This window comes from Melospiza georgiana, chromosome 7 (genome assembly GCF_028018845.1).
Source record: "Melospiza georgiana isolate bMelGeo1 chromosome 7, bMelGeo1.pri, whole genome shotgun sequence".
NCBI lineage: Eukaryota > Metazoa > Chordata > Aves > Passeriformes > Passerellidae > Melospiza > Melospiza georgiana.
In genome coordinates this window covers 20,675,154-20,700,868 of record NC_080436.1, presented here as the reverse complement: position 1 = coordinate 20,700,868, position 25,715 = coordinate 20,675,154, and the positions used below count along the sequence as shown (strand labels likewise).

Here is a 25,715-nt window from a genome sequence, read left to right as displayed (position 1 = left end):
GAAAGGCATTAAGTGTATAATCCTTCTGTTCCAGTGCAGATTTCTTGGTGTGTTGATCCACTGCTTTTGGCATATGCAACAAACAGAGTTTTGGTAACCTGACACTGGAATTTCTGTGTGAGTGATGGAAAGCTGAATAGATGGGAAGGGCATTGCGAATGTAAAAAATAAAAAACCAAGTCAAGAAGACAGCAAACTTAGAGCTACATATTTGTTAGGAGAAAGAGAACATAAACTTCTCTTAAATATCAGCTGTAATTACTGGGTGTAAAGCTAACTAGAAAAATCATCCTAAGAGCTTAGATTAGACAAGCTGATAGCATCTTCTGGTGGAATAAGAATTGAGGAGCGCTGTGGAGGCCGATGCCTTTTGCTGTGAACAGTCATCTGATCTTTTTCCAGTTGTGTAACCAATGCATTTATCTCCTAAATGTAGATGCTGTCTTGATTTGTAATAATCAGAACCACTTCCAGGCAAGCCAGCTCATCCCAGGCATTACTGTTCTGTCTGTTTACACCTTAAGCAAATGTGGTTATAGGTGCTTTGCTTAACTACTATTTTTTTCTCTTCAATCTTTCACTCATATTTATAGGTCTTCTATTTTTGACAGCTGTATCTGATACTCATCCAGATCAGTTTGTGTACAAAACATTGCCTCCCAGCATACAGGTGGACAAGTCAGTGGATGTAATGATGAATAGCTACTTAGGTTTGTGACCACTTGAGGTGGCAGCATCTGGTCAGACATAATCTCCAGACCTTTGTCATGATTCCCTCCCCTCTATCCCCTCTCATATCAGTAAAGCATGAAAAAAACAGGGATTCAGATAAAGGGGAGACAGCAAAGTAACAAGGCTTGAGAGAAATGCTGATTTGTCATGCATTTCTCCGAACCTTCTCATCTTTCCTGCAGCTGGGACTCCCTCAGTTTTTTCTGGAACTGTGTCATTGTGAATTGCTGTAATTGAGAATTTCCATAGCAGTGGTGAAGTGTTTCAGAGGGAGACTCCCATCTGGCTGGTATCTTCCTTCCTTGCAAAGTGGGCATTTTTCTACTTTGGCCTTCACTGGCTATATTGGTATTAGCAGTACAATCTTTTAACTTGGTTTTTCATATTTTAAAATGTATTGTAAGACTAAATTAATTTGAACATATCATTCTTAGGGCTGCATTAACTTAAAATTGCCTATTTCACCATTACTGTGTAAGCTGATTCTCAAATACTGCATACATCATTCATATGAGAATGCTTGTGCAGAACAATTTGCATGTTTGTAATGGAATGATACTGACTTTACTTAGGAGGTTTTCTGATAATTTTGCCAGAGGTGAAGTACTCAAGCTATATTGAAGTGGTAAAGCTGTAATTGTGTCTAAGCTGTATGTGTCCTGTGTTTGGGGTCTGCGAAAAGCAGGTCCAAGTCAGCAATGAAGTACTGTGTTTTGTGGGGAAACACTAACTGTAATGTATGGAGGAGTGTTTGTAGGAATGTAAAAAAGTGTTGATTTGCAAATACACATCCACCAGTGCAAACAGAAATGGAGAATTCCCAGCCATAGCACACTGTGTTTTAGACAAAACTTTTATTCCAGATACCACTTTAATATAGCTGGGGAAATGTTTATTTTTTCATATGAAGATACAAACTGCTACTTAGGTAATTTATACTTTATTTCTTTCTCTGTTAAAGGTTTCTCTTTGGACTCTGGTAAAGGAATTGTCTCCCAAGATGAGATGACTTTTGTGTCTGGTGCCCCAAGAGCGAACCACAGCGGAGCAGTAGTTTTACTAAAGAAGGAAAAAAATCAGAGAGCACTTTCCTTGGAGCACATGTTTGAAGGAGAAGGGCTGGCTTCCTCTTTTGGCTACGATGTTGCTGTTGTGGACCTCAACAGTGATGGGTATGGCTGTGATTAACTCCTGCTGCTGGAATAGCAATCTTGTTTATTTCTGCTTTGGTTTTTCACATTAGAAATACAAGAAATGGCAAAGCCCACTTTCCATGTTTTCCTGGAGGAAATGGTGAGCGTCTTGAGAATCAATCAGGATGGAGTCTACCTTTCTAATGAAGAGTTTTATTTAAACAATTATTGTAAACACAGAAACAAGAAACCAGTCTCATATCTCAAGAAGACCATAGAAGGTCCTTGTATGCCATCAAGGGAATAAACCAGCTTGCAGTGTCAGCGGGGCTGTTGATGCCCAACAGTTTAATGCACATTTTAGTCTTTGTTCAGCAGCTCTCTGGGCAGCTGATCTTGAGCTCACAGTCTTAGCAGTTATTCTTCAGAGTTCTCCTACAAAAGCATTGCCTTTTCTTTTCCCTTTTCATCCCAAGCTGGCAGGACATCGTTGTTGGGGCGCCGCAGTACTTTGACAGAAGTGGGGACATCGGGGGTGCCGTGTACATCTACATGAACCGCCAGGGCAAATGGGCAGGCGTGAAGCCTCTTCGCCTAAACGGAACCACTGACTCCATGTTTGGACTTGCAGTAGAAAATGTTGGGGACATTAATCAGGACGGATACCCAGGTAAATGGAAAACAATGACAATAAAAATGTGTGAGATTGTTTTGCCAATGCCAGATTGTAACATCTTACTCTTTGATTGCATGCTGCAGAAAGAGCAAGAATGATTTTAGATGTTGCAATTTATTTTCACCAGATATTGCAGTAGGGGCTCCGTACGATGGTTTTGGCAAAGTATACATTTATCATGGATCCAAGAATGGAATAAATACGAAACCAGCACAGGTAATGAAATAACCTTTACTATTATAATCATTCTTGAACAAAATTACAGGAACAAGAGGGCTATTATCCATCTTGCTTTCCATTGCTATCACTGGGGTGTTGGGTATACAGGAAAGTCGCAGGGCACTTCAAAGATTGCATTGCTGACAGGAAAGATTAGGAATTCTTGTTATTAACAGATATTTTTATTTCTCTGGCCATCCATTGGCACCAGTAATATGTGCAGAAAGAAAAGATGTATAGATCTGGGTTTAAAAAAAAATCTGGTGCTTGCAAAACAATTAGTTTCTTTGTTTTCGCTTTCATTACTACTGTTTCACTTCCTTCTTAAAAATGTTTGGTTGGTTGTTGTTGGGTTTCTTTGTTTTTTTTTGTTTGATTTTGAGGGTCACTGTGTCCAGTTTGCAGGGTGGGAATGGAACTTCATTACTCCCTAGAATACTGCTTGAATACTTTATAGAATGCTTCTTCTGTTTTAAGTGTTCATAGTCCATAAATACTGTAAATAAACATGAGGGTAATAAACATTATGTAATAAACATAAAGTCTCAGCAGATCAGTAATTTCTGGTACTCACTGCTATTGCCAAGTAACTTCTTGGAAGAAGAGCAAATGTCCTGGCACTTCAGTATCCTTTAGCTGAACTGAACACAGAGATCCTATTTCACAGGCCCTGCTTCATTGTATCTTTTTCCCTCTTTTGTCTCTGACTGTAAGACAGTTATGTTCAGTTGTTACTTATTTTACCTTTATTGTTTTCAAATGTCTGTTTGCTTTTTAGATTCTTGATGGTGAAAAAACAAACACCAATTTCTTTGGTTACTCTATTGCTGGAAATATGGACCTGGATAAAAATTCCTACCCTGATGTTGCTGTTGGTTCCCTGTCAGATTCTGTAAATGTGTACAGGTATTATACATGGAACCTTAATTAATTACACCAGGGCTTTGGGACAAACAACTTTTCAGGAAGAACAGCCCTCCCTACAATTTATGCTCCCATCTCTAAGGTGCACAGTATCTGTGCACATAATAGTAATGTTCTTAAATAACTGGAACGGTGCCCAAGAAAAGCAACTCACATGGCTTGTGGAAGAGAACAGAGTAGGTGGTAGAGGAGTTGGTCAGATTATTTAGCATTCTCCTTGCTCAGAAGGAGCTCTAATCTTTTGCTGATAAAGGCAGGACAAAAACTTTTACCAAGGTGAGAACAAAAACCTCTTATGGTGACAAAGAGTAAAAGGAGTGGCCCAGTTAAGTGGAGCAGGTGGCTTACCAGCTATTTTAAACAACCTTTTGATGCTTTAATGAGAACAGGATCACCTCATTCATTTGTTCATGTGAAATGTCTTCTCCCTTCCAGAAGAGAAAAGACAAGTTGTCAGGCAGAAGTATGGTTACAGCCTACATGCAGAGGAAGCAGGAAATATCATTTCCCACAGCCACCAGGCTCCAAATTAAAGCTCTTGTGAACACAAACCTGAATGAACTGTAGTACCTATAGTTGTTCCCAGGGGCTGAATTACTACTGGTGGTAGAAACCACCACTGAATTTTCTGGTTTTCGTAAGTGTAAAGAAAGACAACAAGAAGATCACATTAGTGTAGCCTGCTTCCCACTCAGGATCTGTAGTTGTTCTCAGTGACCTTTGCTTAGTTTTAATAGTTTTCAGGTTTTTTCTAACCAGCGTCAAAGCCAAACTCTGTGTTTCTTGAAGTGTCTTTGTTGCAAATCACTGCAGGGGTGGAGGGAATCTGTTATTCACATTATTTATTTCATTAATCTTAACAGAAGCAACTTCTTTTTTTACATCTTCTTTTTATTCCCTGTTTTTCCCCCAAATGAAGATCTCGGCCTGTGATAAGCATTAGAAGAAACATTACAGTACAGCCTGATAGAATTGATCTAAAGAAAAAGAACCCTGAGGACCATGGTGAAATCAGGTAAATGGAAAAAGAAATTCCTCTATCAGAAGCCTTGGTGTATTGAACTTTCTACTGTCAAAATTCATTCAGTGATCATGTTTAAGTGAAGGGATATGGGAGTCATGCAGGTTAAGCAAATGTATCTGCATATGTTCATTTTGACTTCCTGAATTTCTTCAGCCTAATGTGCTAAAGACAAGGTGTGGAATATGTCCTTCTCATAATGTTCATTTTTGAAAATTAATGTCACCTTGCCTCTTCAGACTTCTAACACAAGTATCTTGTCTTGAATAGACACATGACAGCAAATGCTGAATTGCTTATTAACCATTTTTTTCTTGCTTTATAATTCAGTCTAGTAAGCAGTAAATACCACAGTCATAAGACTGATCAGTTGAAACTTTTCATTCTGTTGGACCATGCCTTAATAAAAGTTAATACTAATTTCTTGGCACTTTTTACAGGATGGATGTGAAAGCATGTTTTAAATATACTGCAAACCCTAGAGATTTAAATCGAAGAATAAGTAAGTTCTGAAGATAAGTATTTTTGATCTGTTTGTCACATGGTTTGTTTTTGGTTTTTTTTTTTTCTTTCTTTAGAGTTCATCATGGAAACATATTACTCAAATTATAGTGAGTCATCTCAACAGTGACTGACAAATTTAAAATGTGACTCAGTGCTAAGCTCAGCTGTTGCACAGTCTGTATTTAGAGCCATGCTGGTGTGTTAAGCTGTTCTGTGGATGACAGACTAAAGCTTTTTAAGTGATACAACTGCCAGTGAGCAAATGGCTTCTATACAGACCCAAACCATTTTGCTTCTCTAGATTAGTGCTGCTTTAGAGAATCCCTAATCCTTTTTTAAGGTCAATTTTATACATCCTTAGTGAGTATTATTTCTTATTGGAGGCTTACCCTATGTACCTGTCCTGTATTCATGACAATGGTTTTGTGGAAATCATTAATTGAAATAAAAAAATCTGCATTAATAGGAGAAGACTGGAAGACTATGCCATAAAGATGTAAAGCACTTGCTACAATGCTGCTGTTACAGCTCTTGGAGAACTGTGTAGGATTTTGAGAGGAAATGAGAAGAACTTTAGGCCAATGACCCTTTTTCTCCTGTGTTGTCTTGAATTTCTCAGTTACTTTTAAAACCCAACGGCTGTGCCCAAATGAGTGCTGGTCCTTTAGCAGGTGAAGTGTTTGAAACAGCTCTCAGTTCCTTGGCACACTCAGTGCTGTTTCCATCTGTGCAGCACTGAATTAGCTCGGTGAAGCAATCATTAAAAGATGCACCAAGTTCAGATCTAGAAAAGCATACCTCAGCACACAACTGGACAGCTCTAGTCACACTTCTGCTTTCAGTGTTGAAATTACCAATGTATTTTGATCTCAGAATCGTGCTGGCTCTGGCTGGGGTATTTACAGCGGGTAGCTCAGCCCTCTGCTGGCTCCATACAGCAATTACAGCTCCCCCAGCCAGCCCCTATGCCCAAGGGAACGCTTTACTTTGGGAATAATGGGATTTGATTTAGAAATTTTCTTTAGATTTACACACGGGGTACCTGGCCCTCAACTGTGGCAGGACAAAACTGACATGGAGAAGTTTGGTTTTTTTTTTTAAATGACTGAAAACAGTTTGTGAAGCCCAGCACTGTCTGGAACAGTCTTCTAGAATAATGCTTAAGATGATATCTTGTGCAATTAAAGTTCTTTTTAAAATGATTCTTTTTTTTATAGTGACCTACTTTATTTTTTCACACAGAGATCAATTACACGTTTGAAGTGGAAAACGAGAGGCGGCAGCTGGGCCTGCCCTCCAGGGTGCGCTTCAGTGACCACTCCTCTGATCAGTTCACTGCAAGTACAACCCTCAGGGGACAGAACTCATGGGAGTGTGTCACTGCAAAGCTTATACTGCAGGTAAGGGAGAGTGTTTCATTTATCTTTCATTTAGATCCACTTCAAACAAAAGAATGCTCTTTTTTTGGCACCCTCATGGAAGGAACCTTTGTATGTAATTTTGTATTTAATTTCAAAGTCATATGCAATATAAAACTTCAAAAACAGAAACCCACCATAGTTTACTATTCTCTGCACACATGCTGCTTCCTCCTGTTGCCTTTCTTGCAAAGTATGATGTCTTTGCAAGAAAACTGTAAAAAACTGATACAGATAAAAACTGTAGCCACTGCAGCACACTCTGGAGGTCAGTAGAGCTGAACTAATTTAGAACAACAGAGAGCGACTAAGTGCCAAAAATGGAGAGCTGCTTCCAACAGAAATAATTGTTACAGATTTTTATAGTGTGACTATTCAGGAAAATAATTTTAACCCATGGGTTTTAGAGTGGACAAATGGGCAGGACAAGAAAGCTTGGTATGTGCTCTCTTGATTTGGCTGCTCTGTAGTGGCTCCTAAAGGTGGAACTGCTCCAGAGGCTAAACAGATTCCCTCACCATGGCTCAGCAGGAATGAGTCAGCCTCCAAGGCTCTTTTGACCACAGCAGATTAAAGAACTTTAATTTATGAATAGAATAGAATCAATGAATGGTTTGGGTTGAAAGGGACCCTAAGGATCATCTTATTCCAACTCCCATGCCAGGGGCTGGGACACCTTTTATTAGACCATGTTACTCAAACCTGTTCCAGTGTGTTATTTTACTATAGCTGTGTGAATTTCACCTGCCTGAATTACTGTCTGTGGTTCAAAGGAATTCTTAATGGTGAGACAGACTGTCAGATTGGGAAACCAGAGGAAAAAAAGGACAATAGCACTGGGCTCTTTGTGTCCCTGCATGTTTAGAAAATGCTGAATTTATATGAAGTACAGCTCATCTTTGTGTTGCTTTTTTCTCCTCTGCACTGTACACTAATGATGCAATTTAAAATATTTTGACAGGAAAAGATTAAAGATAAGCTACGTCCCATTCCAATATCAGTCAGTGTTAAAATTGCTGGCCTGGAGTCACCATCCAAGAGAAAAGAGAGTGCACTTCCAGATCTCATACCAATTCTAAATTCAAATGAATCTGAAACAGAGACCACAAAAGTAAGCCTTTGATATATAATACTCACAAAAATCTGTACTTTTACAAATAACTTAGTTTTAAAGACTGTAGAAAACTAAATTATGTCCAAAGGAAATAATTGGGGTGGTACTGGACATGTAACTATTGGATTATTATTTTATACTTTGTTCTGAACTTGTTACAACATGTTACAAACTATGTCCTGTGTTCTTCTGCAACAAGTGAAGATGGTATGGCTCCTTGGTTTATTCCCTCTCCCCAATAAGTTTAAGAGGAAATGTACTTTTGATTAAAAATAGAAATTCATTGTCTATTGTTGGGAATATTTGTCCAACATAAAAAGATAATGTTCACTCTTAATTCTTCCATGGTTAGGATGCTGAAATGGAATTTGAACAACGATTGCAGCAGTGACATAGAAGGGAGGGAATAACCCCATTAAAAATTTTCATTTCCTTGATGCTTATTGGAGAATCACACTAAAGATGTATTTTCTCATAATAAGGGCACCTCTCATTTACAATTATCCAACTCTGCTTGTTAGTCACATTTAAAGTTCTAAACTACCAGCATCAAGAGCTGTATCTCACAAAGCAAAACTCAACTCAAGAATTAAGTCAGGCTGAAATCTGAACTCTGTCCAGGAAAGTGCCTTGTGAGTTCCATATAGCTGCTTTATTCAGTGTGTTTCAGGAATCTGATTTTAAGCTACTATTGTGTGTCAGGTGGTAAAATTGGTTTGGTGTTATTTAGGTGGAGTTCTTAAAAGAAGGATGTGGAGAAGACAATGAATGTCACAGCAACCTTAAGCTTCAGTACCGGTTTTGTGCGAGAGAGGGAAATGAAGACAGGTTTACTTATTTACCACTGTAAGTCTCAATAAATGCACTTCTAAAGTTCAAATTATTAACAAGTCCTTAAAAGAACTTTTAGGAGAGGATTTTGGAAAAGAAAGCAGCATTTTTCTGTGTCTTGCAAACACAGCCCTTGATAGTAGTATTGATTTGTCAGGGTGAGGAATGAGGGCAGAGGGGAAGAGCTTGAGAAGAAAAGTGGTTCAGATTTGAATGGATCCTAAGTGGCCACAGTAGTGCAGGGGAGGGCTAAAAGAAAAAAAACCAAGCCAATTTAATACCTGGAGAAATGATATGCTAAACCAGCCTTGCAGTAGTTTATTGTGTGACACTGTTAATTATTTTGCAGGTGAAACTTGACTGTATGACAATTTGATAGACTGTGGTCTCATAGCCCAAGAGAAGTCATTACAGAGAAATGCAGTGATGATTTACTTTTAACACATGGCCCAGCACCCTGCTGCATCCCTCCTTCCTGGAGGGCCAGTGAAATTAGAGCAGAGATAAAACAAACAAACAAATGTTTATTTACTGCCAGCAGTCAGACATTTTTAGCAGTGAGTGCCACACTCGGAAGCCAAACCCATGTTTACTTTACAAGTATAAAGCAGGTCAGTAGATTGGTTTGGAGGAAATTCCTCACTACATGAGTCAGATGCAAGTGCTGGTTCAGAAATACTATCAACTCCTGATTATTTGAGGGATTTATCATCCTGTTCTTCCTCTTCACTGCTGGCCACTGTCAGATGAAATACTGGTGTGGGGGAAAAAAACCTGTGACTGGGAAAAAACCTGACTATGCATGTTCATAGTTTGACTGTGCATGTTCATAGTTTTACTAGAGTTCTCCCCCAATATGAGGAAACTGTATTTGGATAAACAATCATAAGAAGCAAACTTGCATACACATTTGTTTTCCTAATGCACAGAACCCTGTACTTTCTGTTTCTGTAGTGAAAAGGGCATGCCAGTGCTTGTTCTGAAAGACCAGAAAGATATTGCCCTGGAAATAACGGTGACAAACAATCCATCTGATGTAAAAAATCCACAAAAAGATGGTGAAGATGCATATGAAGCTAAACTAATTGCAACTTTTCCAGACAGTCTGACATACTCTGCATTCAGAGAGATGAGGAGTTATCCTGTAAGTATTTTTAAGAGAAAAACTACTGAAAAATTTAAACTATTTCCAGCATATTTTTACTTGTAAATGTGTTCTGTTCAATCAGGAAAAACAGCTGACATGTGGTGCTAACCAAAATGGCTCTCAAGCAGAGTGTGAACTTGGAAATCCTTTCAAAAGAAATTCTAATGTAAGTTGCACTTACTTTACTGTAATGTAAGATCTCGTTCTGACTGACCGCAGTCATCCAAAGGTCCTGTGTGTTGCAACTGGAAATCTGATTTCGATCTGTCTTTTTAACTCTAGAACTTAACACTGAAATGTTCTATAACATTTCATTTATCGATATATCTTATAAAGAGCTCATGTATTTCATTATCTTTCTTCTTGTTTAGGTAACCTTTTATCTGATCTTAAGTACCACTAAGGTTAATGTTGATACAACAGACCTAGACATTAACCTGAAGCTGGAAACGTAAGTTTTCTTCATGTGCGTGCACCTGCACTTTGCTTTGATATACACTTGTAAACGTTTTGAATTTATTTGTTTGATTCATGGAAGTAATTTAATAGTAGAGAGAAACCCACTACATTTGTAAAATAAACACCATTGTTTCCTTTTCATTGTAGAACAAGCACTCAAGCTAATTTGACTCCAATTACAGCCAGTGCTAAAGTGGTTCTTGAATTGCTTTTATCAGTCACTGGGTAAGTGTTGATAGCATGACAGATGGGGGGGGTCTGGGGACAGTTGTGCTTCAGACTCATTAAAATCTGATTATTCTCCTTTCCCACCCCCACCTGAACAGAGTTGCTAAGCCTTCTCAGGTATATTTTGGAGGTAACATCATTGGTGAGAGTGCAATGAAATCTGAAGATGATATTGGAAACCTCATAGAGTATGAATTCAGAGTGAGTAATTTAGATTGATGCTTTTAATCAAATGCAACAGCTGCTTTTAATCAAATGCAAAGCTTCTTGCTTTATGCATATGAATATTTTAAAAAGTTAGTATAATGGAATTTGCTTTCTTTGGCCCAAAACCGTAACTTCCTGTTCAGAACATGCAGTTTGACTGTGGACTAAAGCTTCTTTAGGTGTTGATATTTTATCAATTTTATAAAAAAGAGGTTGGGAAAACACTTTCAGACTTACAAGAGTAAGAGCTTGTTCTCTGTGTCAGAGTTCATCAGAAACTTGCAGTTTGCCTCACTTACGCAACTGACTGATTTGTTAACTCTAAATTTGGATTGTCATTTCACATGAAGATTAATTTCTAAAAATCAACCACTAAAAGTTCATGTTAGGGAATTCTAATCCTTCTATGTATTTACTTGCTCCCCAAGTATGCTAGTTTTAGTATATGCTTTGTCTTTGTACTATTTTGACTGCCTTTCATCTGATCTAAGTTTCCTGTTAGCTGCATGCTTAAAGCTTGTCCAAATCAATAATGTTTTCAGGAAGAAAATCCCTCTGAAAAGTATTTCACGGTTTAAAGAAGGTTTATTTTAATAGGTAACTAACTTGGGCAGACCACTGAAAACATTTGGCACTGCTTCCCTGGACATCCAGTGGCCAAAAGAAATTAGTAATGGCAAATGGCTGCTTTATTTGATGAAAATAGACTCCAAAGGCTTGGAAAAAGTCTCCTGTCAACCCGAGGGTGAAATCAACAGTTTGCGTGTTGCGGTACGTTACCCTGTGTTCTGTCGGTGAATCGGTACAACATGGGAGCACCCCACAGCAAGTGAGAGTAGGGCATGAGAGCTTGCCTCTAACTTTTTATCTTAAGCAGCTCACGAGCACTATACCGGGCCAGTTATCTGTGAATGAGCCTATCAGGAGAATTCTTAACAGCTCATGAGGCTGATATGCCAAAGGATAGATGCTATGACACAATGACTGTTTATGCAATGGGCACTGCTGTCATAGGCTCTTAGGATGAAACTGCTGACTGTTCTAACAAATTTCATCAGTATTATTGAAAACTACTCAGTAATAAAAGTATCTGAGTTCTTACTCAAAAAACAACAAATCACTAAATATCTTCCCAGCCTAGGGGCATTCTGTGTCCTTTTTCTGAAGACAAGGAACTTGAACCTAAATTTATTTATTTATAACAATTATAATAAGAAGCAATTTTCATAGCCCTGGATTGTGCCTGTCTAGCAAAATCTTTTTCCTAAAACTTAAGCTGTATTTTTTTTCTTCATATAATCTTAAGATTATATGGGAGGAATTTTTATTTTCCACCATTAAAACTGCATGCACATAAACCTGTTTTTGTCAGATGATTGTATTAGTTAATATTAACTTGGAGTGTAATTAGTATACAGTTAAAAAAACCCCTGCATCTACTGACCATAGCACATTCTTACTCTTTTTTAAAAGAGTACCATTAATACTCTTTATCTAGAAATAAAAATGGAAATAGCATTGAAAGCTTTATAAATCTAAACCTCCCTTTGCCCTATTAAAGAAAATAGTCTGTTGGCCTTTCTTTTGGTAATCTCAAATTCTATTCTTAGCAGTAAATGTAGTTAAGTAGGGCTATATAATGCTATCAGTCATGTGCTGATTTTGGAAGAAGAAAACACTGAGCTCTAGTTTCTCTGCTTGTATGAATTAAAAGATTCTTATGATAAACTGCTTTTTCATTTTTTAATTTTTCTTCTTTGTAGGAATCCCATAACTCCAGAAGAAAGCGTGAAGTTGCAGAGAAGCAGATTACAGATGGCCAGGCATTTTCCTTATTCTCAGAAAGAAAATACAAGACCTTGGTAAGGATATTGCAACAGCTCTATTCTTGTCAGATACCTCCCTCGGCACTCGAAAGAGGGCTTTTCTGAGTTTGGCAGAGTGAAAGAAATGATCCCTTTCCCTTCTTTTTATCTTACATCCAAATATTGATGCTTTTAAAATTCAAACATTTAGATCATCGACTGTGAGGAAGAACTAGGAAAGAATATCTGCATAGTTACTTAAAATAAGCAAGTAATAATACCTTCATTGTATTTTCCCATTGCTATCAGTACAAACAGATAGTGGTTCTTGCATGGAGGTATAATGCATATAATCTAATTTTTAATCTTGGGGTGAGGTTTAAACAATCTGTGAAGATGTGATCCTACTCACATGTAGAAATCTGCATTTTCAGAGCTGCAATGTGAATGCACGCTGCGTGGATATAAAGTGTCCCCTGAAGGGTTTTGACAGCAAGGCATCTATTGTGCTGCGTTCCAGGCTGTGGAACAGCACCTTCCTAGAGGTAAGTCCTCTTACCTGCCCTTCTTGAAAGGTCAGAGTTCTTTCCTGTTCTGTGTCTAATACTTGTGTTTTATTTTGGAACAGGAATACTCAAAAATGAATTACCTTGACATTCTGGTTAGGGCTTCTATCAGTGTTCCTGCTGCAGCTAAGAATGTTAAACTCACAAATGAAGTTGCTCAGGTAGGTTCAGTGTTTAATGCTAACCACGTTATGGTTGTGGTTGTTCTACCTTATCTCCAAAGACCAGGAATGAAACAAATTTAAAACAAAACTAGCTAAAAGTTTAACTTTCTAACTGAGTTTTGAATTATTTTTAATTTTTACCCTTTAATGGGGTTGAACAAGTTAATTACCATATTGAAATGATACCAGTGGGAGCTTTTTCTTTAAAAGCATTTTGTAGAAGACATTTTGTTAGAGGAGAGGTAAGACTATATAAATTGCAGCTTTCTAATTAAACAGGTACCTTCTAAAATACTCCTTCCACATGCACATTTTCTGTCCTGCAGGTCCGTGTTACTGTATTTCCTGCAAAACCAGTAGACCTTTATACAGGGGTTCCATGGTGGATCATTGCAGTGGCTATCCTTGCTGGAATACTCATGCTTGCACTCTTGGTGTTCTTACTATGGAAGGTGAGCTTTTATTAATCTGGTTATTTTTTATTTTCTGGTCTATAACTGACAAGATAGCAGACTACTTAAGTATTTGGGACTCATAATAGGGCAAAACTGCACAAATCACACATTATCAGTTTCTCAGTTCTGCAACACTTGGAATTAAAATGGTTGTATGGGCAGACTTGTTACATAATTTTTCTATTTTCACATCCTCAAAAGGAAGTATTTTGAGCTCCAGATGAAACTTGAGACAAATGTTCAGAGACCATAGTTTGATACAGACGGATAGAGCCATTGGGAGCCTCTGCAGTTGGGTGTAAAACTTCATGTGAGCTATTTAGAAATGTTTAAGTTCTCAAAACATCAGAAATACCATTAAACTGACAGCAGATGAAAATAACCAAAAGCAAAGTATTAATACATAACCATGTGTGCTAGTGAATTTCTTATTATTGCTTTTTTATATTAGAAACCTTAAAGAAATAAATAAAGAGGTCTAACAAATGGTTAACTATTTGCAAAAGAAAAAATTAAGTATCTTTTTTCTAATTACCTTTGTAAAAATGTCAGTTATTTGTGGTCTCAAGTATAACAGGAGCAATCCTTTCATTCTTAGTTTTCATAGGTTTGTAGTATTTGCTGTTATTGGATAGCAGAAGGTTATTTAAGGAAGAGGAGGCAAAGAATATCCTATCTGTTACTTTTTTCCAAGTGAAACTGCAGCAGTTAGCTTTGAGGAGCTATTTGCTGTAATTTGCTTCCCATAGGATAGTTCTGATTTCCTTATTTTGTAAAACATGCCCAGCTGCTCCTGTTAATACTCCTGATGAATGAATACTGGGTGGGCTGTTAGGTTCTAACTACTAGTGTTTTACTGTGCATGAAAATACAAACATTTTTCACATGCACACACAGTGAAAAATGCTGCTTTGATGACACAAACTGTGCTGTTCTATGAAGGACAAACATCATACTGGAAAGACAGATACATCATTGGTTTAAGACAAAAGCTTGTATCGAAGGGGCCAAAGCAGTAACTGGTTTTCTTCCACACCCTGTGGTTTTGTCTGTCCCATGCACTAGTCCACAAACAAACAGGTTTCTGTAATTGGGTTCTTTCTGCTCTTCGCAGCTACCTTCACTTGCTATGGACATACTTTATTGTAGCTTTTCCTAAAAGAACCCCAAACAGATTCTCTACACATTTATCAAAATATCTCTGAAATAACAGTCTCGGGTTACTCTGTTAATAAGTTATTCTATTCTGTTATTGTATAGATCAGGTTAGCCCAAGAAGTTTTCAGGTCTAGAAACAGCTGAGTTCTTGTAATGAGTTTTTTAGTTTGGTTTCTTTGGCCCTTGAAGGGATAATGGGAAGACAGTTGACAGACTTAAGTCAGTTTTAAGAGGTTTGACTTCTTTCAGTCCACAAAAAATGACTAAATACCTTGCTTCCTTGTAGTGTGGTTTCTTCAAGAGAAATAAGAAAGATCATTACGATGCCACATATCACAAGGCTGAGATCCATGCTCAGCCATCTGATAAAGAGAGACTTACTTCTGATGCATAGTACTGATCTACTTCTGTAATTGGTAACTGATGATATTTTTTAATTTCTAGCTGTGGCACATGCTATGGTTGCAGTGGCTAACTGTGAAGCTTTTTCTGCATAAGTTCTATTAACTTTTGGATTTCAAGCTATCATGCTTGCTTGCTCCTTCTGTTGATAGATTTTCAGCTTTTGGTGCATGTGAACACACAGAGGTTTACCCTGGTCTAAAATGCTTTTTTTTCTTTTTTCTTTTTTTAAAAACATGGTGATCTGTTGCAATGGGATTCAATTTTGTTTTTTTTTTTTTTAATTTATGCTTTACCATTACAAGTAAGTCTTTGAGCTTGCAAGATGGGAATCAACACTGTAGAGTTAAGATGCAAAGATAAGACTGCAGCAACAATACATAAATTTGCTTTACTAACCTTTAGTGCATGCTGTACATGTTGCTTACATCGGAGAAGGGTTTTCATGAGAATTTACTTCTGTGGAAACATCTGTTTTACTCGAGTTCTAAGGTACTTCTCTAGGAACATACTTTGCTGAAGTTACAAGATGCATGATAATGATGATTTGTATTTCCTGCAACCTTTATTCCACTTATGTGCACGTATATTGTATCCATGAGTGTGCTTGGGATAAGGGAGGGGAGAGGAATTCTTAATGAATTATTTCAAAACAGTGTTTAATGAAACTATGAGATGGCTAAAGATTTAGTCTTTGCTCACTGTAATTTTTTTAAAATTCAGTTCTCAGTTCTAATATTAAGAAACCTCCAAACCGTTGACCAAACAGAACCAAAAAATCCAGCACTCTAAATACTGTGAAAGAAAACTTGCTTGCTTTAACATGTTTTTACCCCCAGCTGTATCTAATGACAGCTGGATGGCACAATGTCTCTTAACCTGAATCTTGATCCATAAGGATGATCAGCGATCCATAAGGATGTAAAGCTGAGTGTGTACCATTCATGATCTTTATATATTGTGGCCATAGCTCCCTTTTGTTTTGGAAATCAATTTTAGTCCATGCTTTGATGTTCACGATCACTTTTTACAGTGGCTTTGAATAAAAAACTGCAGAGTGCAGAGAAGCTGTTACAGGTGTCAGCCAGGGCGACTTCCCATGGCAAGCAAGACTCGTGTTTCTAACACAGCATACGTGTAGTTAGTTCAGGTGACTGAAGTGGAGGTGGTGCTTTGAAAAACAAGGCCCTTAGGGTAACTTTTTCTGAATGTCCTGGAAGTCTTTCTGTACGTTCTTAAGGGTAAATCATGTCATCATACAGGAAGACACTGAAGTACATACCTACCTTTGATTCAGGAGAAGCAGCTCTCCTGTGTGTAGAAGTAAATGTCCTCATTAGATGAATGAACAGCTTTGTACTGGAGGGAATCTTTTTAAGGTATTTTAAGGTATTTGATTACCACGGATAGTCAGAGCATGCCCTTTGTCTTTAACTGCTGCTGAACAGCTAATGCAGACCTCCTGGCTCACATTTTTACAGCTAAATATGCTACATTTTTGGCCTACATACTTTTGTTTTCAATTTTCTTACCTGCATATTTGTGTGAAGGAAGAATTTACTGCCTCTACAGTTGTAGTACTTTGGCAGCAACTCGGAGCTGAATTGTTGCTCTCCTTCTGTGCGCAGTGCGGGTTCTTCCGGCGCTCCAGGTACGAAGACAGTGTCCCCCGCTATCACGCTGTAAGAATTCGAAAGGAGGAGCGACACATCAAAGATGGGAAAAGCCAAGACCTTGAGACAAAACAGTGGTTCACCAAATGGAACGAAAATGAAAGTTATTCTTAGGCAAAAATGTTGTTTATCCACAAAGTTCAGATAGAGGTTAAGGTTTTCATTCATGGAATACTGATGGAGTTAGACCTGTGAACACTATACACATTCACCATTTGATTGTAGATATTACTACTTATATTGAAGCTTTTATTTGCACAGTTAAAATGGCTTCAACAGACTTCATTTGCCTTATTTAATTTCCACACTGCCTCTTCATCCCCCTTAAATCTAACCCACACTTCAGATAATATTATGCTGATGTGGGGTCTTTTCTGCAAAATGAGCAAAACCACTACAGCAGACCCGATCCTCCTGTGATCCTGACTTTCTTCCTAGTTATTTAAGGCATGCATGATTAAGGTCAAGATGAGTTCTCCATTGTTCCCTCAGTGCACAGTGCTTTATAAACACACAGTGGCCTTATCACACTTTGTTCAAGTATAACTGAAGACCTGCAAGTCTGCTTTAGTCATAACCTTTGCCTGCTGCAGTAGTTAGGGCTTAACAAAAAGCATCATCTTAAATTACATGTGCAATGGGTCATGTTGCTTGATTTTGGGCTCTTTTTTTTAAGATCAGATTGTGTGATTCTTGCTCACAACAATATACACAGGTTTTTGTTTTTTTTTAAGAGAGGCTTGAATATTAAATGTACTTTCTGTATATATATATTTTAGTCATTTTTGTATTTATTTTTATTATAAATCATTGTCTTTGACTAACTGGTAGGCTGAAGACTACTGAATTTTAAAAACCATTGTTCTGGTTTTTATGTTTCTGTGCTTGAACTTCAAATTATGAGACCTGAGGCTTTCACCACATTTTAATAAATCACTGAAGGTGCCAATGCTTTCTAAAATGTAAATATTTATGCAAATGATGTGTATGGGTGCTTTCTTTTCCTGATGCTTGTAACATCAGGTCCTGTAACATGATTTGTATACTACTGTGGACTGTTTAACAGTTTGGACACCAAAGTGAAGTAATGTTTTAGATACCATTTTATCCTCACTGCAAGAAAGTGAAAAGTCCTTTGGAAACCTCTTTCCAGCTTCATAAGGACTTCCTGGTCAGCAGAAGGCCTTGACTACTGCAGCTGTTGAATAGCACTTGGAGGCTGGAGATGCCTTACTTACCTTAACTGTCAGGATCTGAGCTGATCCACGTTGAGACTGCTGAATCTGCTTGAATACCTGAATGTTGATAAAAGTAGAACCATGTTATTAGTAATTGGTTATTGTAACATAACTGAGAAAATGATTTAAAGAGTTTACTTTTTTACCCATATTCTAAAGCTTTGGTACTATTTAGGAACAAAGATTTAGTTCACAGTTGTGTATTCCATGTGGAACAAAATTCTGCTCAAAAAGTATGCATGTTAATTGCTTGTACTATGAACTATGCAAAAACCTCTTGGTACTTTTTCTCCTCATAGGGTAAAAACCTGCTAGGAGGGCAGTTGTCAAATGTCTTATTTTTACTGCTAACTTTGAATGTACCTTCTTGGAAGGTGTGGTCACCTAAAAAGTTACCTTTAGTGTTAACTAAGATGAGTCTATTAAATAGAGAATCTCAGTGTGTTATGACTTTATAAACTCTTACATAATTATGTATTAATAGCTTTAGATAATAATACATAATTAATTATGTATTAATATCTTTTAGAATCCCAGCTTATTTGCTTAAAGGCTCAGCAGCATCAGAAGCCAGGCTAATCAGGGGCTAAGAAGCTTGAGAAATACCCCTGAGTATAAAATCAGATTGTGACCCTCATCTAAGAACATGAATGTCTTAGCAGTGTTAAAGTTCTTGAAAAAATAAGTCACATCACTGGTATATTTTTATCTCAAACTTTGTTATACCTGCTAAGAATGCTACATCATTCCATGATTAGAAATTACCTGTGGATATTTGTATAGAAGTGTGAAATAAATTTTTTTTAAATTAAAGATGGTCTTGGTAATAGTGATTGTATCATACTTAACTGAGGTGGCCACAGCTAAGTTCCCCAGAAGAAGAGGCTGAAAGTGGCAGGCTCTAACAGGTTCTCTCTCAGCATTGCTGCCCTGCTCCAAGCAAGGGGCAGATAAGGAGCAGCAGAGATCAGGCACAGCCTCAGGCTCACAGGCTCTCAGCTGCTTGCTGCCATTGCCAGCAGTGTAGGAGCCAGAGCCCGCGCACCAGCTCCCACCGGGACACGGCTCCCCTCTCGTGCTGCCCCAGAGCCCTTCCATGCAAGCAGCCTCCTAGAAATCTTCTTAAATAGTGCCAGACAAGTATTTAAGTAGTGGAGATGGCTACATCCCCCAAAATTGGTCAAGGATTTTGCATACCTTATTTGTATTTATTTAGCAGTGGAAATTTGATATAACACAATTGCAGGGTAGTAGAGAGTCCACCAAAAAAGCCCTATGGAAAAGCCAGAGTTATGCAGGGAAAAAATCCCCCCAAACCCAACAGACAAAACGTGGCTCCACCTCTAAGATATTAGCCCTCACTGGATGCTTTTACCCATTGTTGCTGAAAGGCCTTTTGATGCAACAAAGCCCAAAGAAAAAGGTTAGCTGGATATATGCTAGGCCACTCCTTGTTGTTGAGACCAAGCAGCTTCCAGAACTAGACCCAGAAAATGTTGCTAGACCCTTCAGCACATCTCAAAGACAAGAACTCAAGCTGCTCTTATTAAGCAATTACTCTACATGCTGGCCACAAACATTTGTCTACAAGAAGACAAAATATCAATTGTCAGAACAGTTAAGTAGCTGATCATAGTAACTTCTGAGCCAATCTGTTATATTGGGCTTTATATGTATGCTCATATATACCATACACATAATAGTACTAGATGTAGTCTGTACAATATATACAGTGGTGCAGCACTCTAATAGGGTATGTGTCCAAAATGTATGCATATATGTGATACATAAAACTTAGTGTTCACTATATATAATGTGTGTTTTATATCTATACAAAAATATACACACTCCAAGGTAAGAAACAGAGTGTTGGTAAACTGCAATGCTTTCCCATACATTTAACTGTTGCAGCACAGCAGACACCTGATAAGAGAATATACCTTTCAATTTAAGGGACCCACAGCTCAGCTCCAGTAGCCACCTGTCTATAAGTTATATGTGGAAAAGGCAACAGGGTGCTCAGCTGGACACAAATCAAGAATCAGCACATGAGGTAAAAGAAGCTCCTGGAAGGGGCACTGGACCCCAATCCACACACAGCAGCCTTGTTGCAGTGCTGATGGTCATGGCTGCAGGGTGTCCTCACTGCACAGACTGCGCACGGCCAGGGAGCTGCTCGTGTTCAACAGCTGCAGTAGCTTTTCCCAGCACAAAGCCAGCGTGTCACCAGTTGGTCTGGAGAGGCCAGGAGACCAAGCTGTGACAAACAGCCAGGCAACTGCAGGCAGTGCTCTGAGCCAGCCCGTGGACACGCTTGGCCGTGCCTCAGCTGCCTCACCAGACAGCAGGGCTGTGTGGCACAGCAAGAGCACGAGTGTTTTTCCCTCCAGGGATTGCGGAACCAGTTGCTTTAGATTTTTATTCCAGTCCTCAGATACCTTTCCATGTCTATCTTTCCAGGTCCCGGAGTCATAATTCATACTATACACCTTTTACAGGCTCATAAACCTTGCTGAGTCCTAACCTTGTAAAAAAAAACACCACAAAACTCCTTATCCCGAAGGACTGCTGCTGTAACAGGCCTTAAACCTCAGCCAAGGTGTGACATTGTCACTATGAAGGGGTTGGGGACCTGCAGTTTGCATTTTTCATATTGCAAGAAAGACCCCTTTCTCTCTTTTCTAGCTCTGCAAAATGTTTGTTTGCAAGCAGCACCTTTTCAGGGCCCTACCTGCCTCAAATATCCCAGAAAACATAGAGAACAGATTTTTGCAGGAGGTGTCCTTGCTGCTGCAGACCAAGATAAATCCCTCTCATTGCGGATACACAATGCTAACTATGTATTCTGTCCCTCAATTCCAGTGTCTTGGGGGGACAGGGAAGGAAGGGACGAGGAGTCAAACACTTTTGCTAGGAACATATGAAATAATGCAACTGGTAAGTTGATCAAAAGAAATGTTAGCAGGATACTGCTGGGTTTCTTAAAGTGGAGGGGTCCAACAGAGTATCCCAGTACAGAGCTGAGCAGTGCATTGCTGCCAGCCTGCTTACAAGGCACTCTGCCCAATTCCAGCCTAGCAAGGAAGAACAACATGAAAACAGCCACGCTGGACCTGACCACAGATCCACCCGGACCAGCAGTCCACCTCTGGCAGCTGCTGAGAGCTGTCCGCAGTGTCCACAAAATCCTTTGCTTTTCCTGCTCCCCTAAAATGTTAATGCTTAACTTCAGTAGCTGTGTAGTATATTTTTCCTGTATCCAAAAGACATCCATAGAATCCTAAGAGTATCTCAAATTGGAAGAGCCCTATAAAGGTCATAGCTCCTCACAAAAAAGAGATCAAAGCCACACAAACCAATGTTACCCTAAGAATTTGTCTAGCATAGCAAAAGCACAACTTACCAACAAAAACCTAAGGATGAAGACAACAAACGATTGGTGCAGGTTAGGTGCACAAACTGGCTAGATGGGCCAGGGGACTGTGCAGGCATTGCAGCCAAGCACATAAACCACGGAAAGTAAAGAAAGAAATATTCTTAGGATACTCATACCTAGCAACTTAAGCTTTTTTCTTAATCTGAGCTGCACCTACTTTGGAGGACCTTAAGGAAAAGGAAAAAAGCACTGGTACATGCAGCACCCAAGAACTGATGACTTCCAGTAACATCTTAACAAACAAGAAACTCTTTCTATGTAACACTCTGCAGTATTAGACCTTAAAAAATAAATAAAATTGAAATTCGACTAAACATTGTGTTTTCAGTTCTTTTGAGGTCTGAATTGTTCTGTCCCATTTAAATTATTGATCCAGATGTATCAAAATTTCAACACCACCAATAAGCATGAATGAAAGAATGAAAAATGCAAAATAATGAAAATAATACATTTCTCCTTTTTGGTTTGCATAAAAATTTACAGAAATTAGTACATTATAGCTCTGGTCAGTGTCACACTTGATCATATCAGAGCAAGCCCCTAGAAAATCATCAATGAGAGAAACAGCATTCAACAGGAGAGAAAGAGCATTCAAAATTTTCTCCAGTATTCTAACAGAACATGTTTACATGGATCAGGATCTGATCGATTGTTTAAACAAGATGAGGAAACACCATCAGGTAAATAGAGAGGTTCTTATCTGAAAACAGCATTGAAAGAATTATCCACCATTCTTTCATCCAGTTACTTCTGTGAATGCTCATCCTGCACAACTTTTTCCAAGAAAAGTGCTCTCTGTTTACGTGACTCTGTATGGTCCCCAGCTTACAATGCACAATGATTTATTTAATCTCTGGCAGCCTTTGCCACATCTTGTGCCTGGGGACTGCTGTCCAAAGATAACTTTAGGCAGAAGGCCAGTTTTGAAGGCATGTCTGTAAAGCTGAAACACCAAACACCACAGTAATATACACATCTAAAAGATGAAGCCAATCCAGAGCCACCATAAGAAATTGCAACAGTTCACAAAGACTCCATGTACTGCTTGTAGGCACTGCTTTAAACTAGTGCTGGCTCACAGCTGAGAGGCAATCATAAAGTGGCTTTGGGCACAGCAATTCTCAAGTACAAGTTCCAAACTATTACAAACTTGAGCAGCATGAGCTCCTCCTTGGTGTTCCAGGAGTGGCCTACAAGCAGCAATGAGCAAAACCTGCCAACAAGCTGTATTTGCAGAAGCCTTGCAGAGCCAGACAAGCTGCTTGCCCCATTAGCCAGAGCAGAACAAGCCATTCAGTTTGCAGCATAAAGATTAAGGTATGGCTGGATTACAAAAAAACAGTCCAATCCTGCTTCATTCTCACTCAGTATTGGTGCAGCTCAGGAAACTGCATCTGGAGGCTGACTGAATCAAATGTTTTCTGTATTTCAATGCAACATGAACAAGAAACAAGACAGCCGTAAATGGGAGGAATCCAACAAAGCACTGAAGGGATTAACGTGATTGCTGTATCAGAAGTGCTCCAGTGGATGCCACAGGATATCCATCCCCTCTCTCATGTCACAGACAAGTCCCAGGTACCAGGTAGGAAACCAATCAATACTGAAAAGTTGATTTAATAAATTTATGGGGCGAATACTAATATCCACAATAGAAAAAGGAAATGAAGGCAGGGCATCATCCACTGTTGATATTGTTGTTCTCTCTTTTCAGGAATGGCACTGGGAATAATAAGCAGCACATCTCCTCTGGAGATCAGGTTAGCCATCAAAAGACTGCTTATCCTTCTCAGAGGAGCAACCATTGCCAGCATGAACCAAATTTGATTCACACATCAGCAAGTTTGCACAGGCTGGAGACCCTCACTTCTTTTCTGTATTTTAATCAATATGGCAACTGTAGCACATTCCACACTATCTATGTTTCTTCACTGTGGGTAAAATCTACTGTTAACAGTAATTATAAGGGAAGGTCATGAGGGCACCTTGCCCACTGAAATGCAAAAGGTAAATTGGGATAATGCTTCTTATTGAACAGTATTTCAGTATGGTGTAGTGTGGAGAATAACTTGTTGAAGAGGCCTTCCTGATACATATTATTAACATTTAGCAAAAACCATAATAATTAGGTAACCAAAAATTTCTCTCCAACTTCAACTGGAACACAGCATTAACCTGTTTATAGGCAGAGAAGCAAGAGGTGAGCACACTGTCACTCTGTGGAGCAGCTGAACTGACTTCAGACACGGGGGAATAGTGATGGTGCATTCCCTCCCACACCTCCCCAGGCCTGCTCTATGATTTCTGGAGTTACCTCCCTCAGCTGCAGTGCTAATGAAACTGCACCACTGCTACTGCACTTTTCCCCCTCAAAATTTCCAGCACTTTAAAACTTGTTTTATGGCTAGGATGGAAATACATTTTTGACTAAAGCCAAGCATTTCCTGACCCAGTACCAAGAGAGGCCCTTTGAACTCTGCCACACCCCAGCAGGTGTGGCCAGCACCTCTCAGGTGGGACACCAGCTGGAGCTCGTGACCCCTCAAGCCTGCCATACAGGAAAGCCCAGCCCCCTACAGCCCCGGAGGAGCAGCTCTTGCCCACTGAGAAATGTAAATGGATTTGATGCATTCCACCGAACTCAAGGGGAACTTTGCAGAGTAACTTTGTACACAGGTATAGATGTACACACCTCTGTGCCTGGGTGTGAATTATGGCCAACTCACTAACAGAGTGAATCTTGCCTTCAAACTCTGCTAGGGCATGAGGTTAAACCTGTATCAAATACTAAATTATTAAAACAGGTATGCTTCCCAAAACAAAGGTAGAATTATTGAAAAATTCATATTATTTGAAAGTAGCTAAGTGCTTGCTTGGCATAAGTAGCTAGAATTGTTATAGCAAGCTGAGCTATAGGGCTATATTGCATTAGTCAAAGATGGATCACAGTGAAACCTGGAACTAACAGCCTAAACATTACTAATAGTTAGAATAGACAAAACTGTAATTTAAATATTACTCAAATATTAATAGCTGGAGCAACCACATTGTAACATGGACTACAGAACTGACAGAAATCACCACAGAAACAGACCTAAGAGGATGTGAAAATGACCACATGGCAAACACTTGGTAACAAAACAGCAAAGCAATGAAGGTCAAGAAGGGCCCAGACTCTGTTATGGCTATTGATCCACACCGTTGTGTGCAGTTTAGACTGTAATAATAATTGCCCAGGGATTTCTTTGTCTGGAGGTCCCTCGTTTGAGGCACCTAGCTCAAGCTACCAGGTATTGAAATTTATCTGTGCTGATAGATCTATCTGATGGAGATGAGAGCCTAGTGTCAAAGATGTCTTTAACATCTATACTGCAGTAAGTTTATCAGAAATGCTTATAATCATATTAATGGCCCTTTTTTTGTTAGTATTCTAGATATTTCTACCAGAGCAGGACAATAAACCATTCAATACACAGTTTGGTACCTCACATGTTGCATTTGAACAGGCAGTAAAGTGATTCACTGTGACACACAGTCCAAGTGCTTTTGTACCAACACAGACATACTGTGCTCATTGCTGACCGATCAGGAGTGCATCCGTAAAAGCAGAAGCCCTATTCTTCCTCTGTGTTTTTTGTTTGATTATCTTTTTTCTGGTAACTGAAAGAAACCGCAGCCGGGCAGACACAGGTGCCACAGTGAGAAGACGCACGGCTGTTTAAGCCCGATGCCCTCGGCTGAGGCTCTGTCCTCCCGCCGGCCCTTCTATGAGTTTCTACAGTTCCCGTTCCGGCCCGCGGCTCACCCACACCGGGAGCCGAGTCCCCGCCGCCCGCCACGGCTCCATCCCAGGCCGAGAGGGAGCCCCGGGTGCGCCGAGCCCGCACGGCCGAGCCCCGGGCACCGCAGTGCCCAGCGAGAGCCGCTGGTGCACGGGCATCTCTCGGCCTCGCCGCGGCCCCTGCGGTCCCGGCCCCCGCACCCAGAGCCCTCACGGCTCCCCGCCTGTGGGCAGGGCGCACCCGCAGCCCCTCGCCGGGCAGGCGGCGGCCCCGGGACCCGTAACGTCGCGTACCTGTGCGAGGCCGGGCTCCTCCGCGATGCGAGCGTCGCCTCCTCCCGTCGGGCCCTTGAAGCGCCGGGGACAGCCGAGCGTCCGCCTCAGGCGCCGCCAGGCAGCTCCGGGCCCCTCCGCCCCGCTCCCT

General features: G+C 39.6%; 1 protein-coding gene and 1 long non-coding RNA gene across 6 annotated transcripts in view; one reads left to right on the top strand and one right to left on the bottom strand.

The window, feature by feature from the left end:
• ITGA6 (integrin subunit alpha 6) overlaps window positions 1-18,887 on the top strand; it is a 38,560-nt gene extending 19,673 nt beyond the window's left edge. The window contains exons 6-26 of one of the 3 annotated variants that reach the window (XM_058028527.1): window positions 594-710; window positions 1,694-1,904; window positions 2,342-2,535; window positions 2,669-2,757; window positions 3,539-3,666; window positions 4,604-4,699; window positions 5,146-5,207; window positions 6,452-6,609; window positions 7,589-7,738; window positions 8,472-8,587; window positions 9,527-9,716; window positions 9,802-9,885; window positions 10,091-10,170; window positions 10,326-10,403; window positions 10,505-10,607; window positions 11,211-11,384; window positions 12,377-12,475; window positions 12,853-12,963; window positions 13,047-13,145; window positions 13,475-13,600; window positions 16,792-18,887. In XM_058028527.1, coding sequence (XP_057884510.1) covers window positions 594-710; window positions 1,694-1,904; window positions 2,342-2,535; window positions 2,669-2,757; window positions 3,539-3,666; window positions 4,604-4,699; window positions 5,146-5,207; window positions 6,452-6,609; window positions 7,589-7,738; window positions 8,472-8,587; window positions 9,527-9,716; window positions 9,802-9,885; window positions 10,091-10,170; window positions 10,326-10,403; window positions 10,505-10,607; window positions 11,211-11,384; window positions 12,377-12,475; window positions 12,853-12,963; window positions 13,047-13,145; window positions 13,475-13,600; window positions 16,792-16,950 — 2,624 coding nt within the window. In that variant the 3' untranslated portion in view covers window positions 16,951-18,887. Of the gene's footprint in view, window positions 1-593; window positions 711-1,693; window positions 1,905-2,341; window positions 2,536-2,668; window positions 2,758-3,538; window positions 3,667-4,603; window positions 4,700-5,145; window positions 5,208-6,451; window positions 6,610-7,588; window positions 7,739-8,471; window positions 8,588-9,526; window positions 9,717-9,801; window positions 9,886-10,090; window positions 10,171-10,325; window positions 10,404-10,504; window positions 10,608-11,210; window positions 11,385-12,376; window positions 12,476-12,852; window positions 12,964-13,046; window positions 13,146-13,474; window positions 13,601-15,047; window positions 15,178-16,791 lie in introns of all 3 variants that reach the window. The other 2 variants (XM_058028526.1, XM_058028525.1) reach the window with 2 other exon arrangements.
• LOC131085946 (uncharacterized) lies at window positions 2,765-25,694 on the bottom strand. Of its 3 annotated transcripts, XR_009114694.1 has the most exons (6): window positions 25,586-25,694; window positions 18,075-18,131; window positions 16,696-16,843; window positions 4,033-4,112; window positions 3,335-3,467; window positions 2,765-3,256 (listed from the first exon to the last, which is right to left on the bottom strand). It is a non-coding gene; the product is annotated as an uncharacterized LOC131085946 (long non-coding RNA). The 3 variants fall into 3 exon arrangements; XR_009114693.1 differs by having other exon boundaries at window positions 2,765-3,467; window positions 4,033-4,611; XR_009114692.1 differs by having other exon boundaries at window positions 2,765-3,467.
• Between the last annotated feature and the right edge of the window lie 21 nt (window positions 25,695-25,715).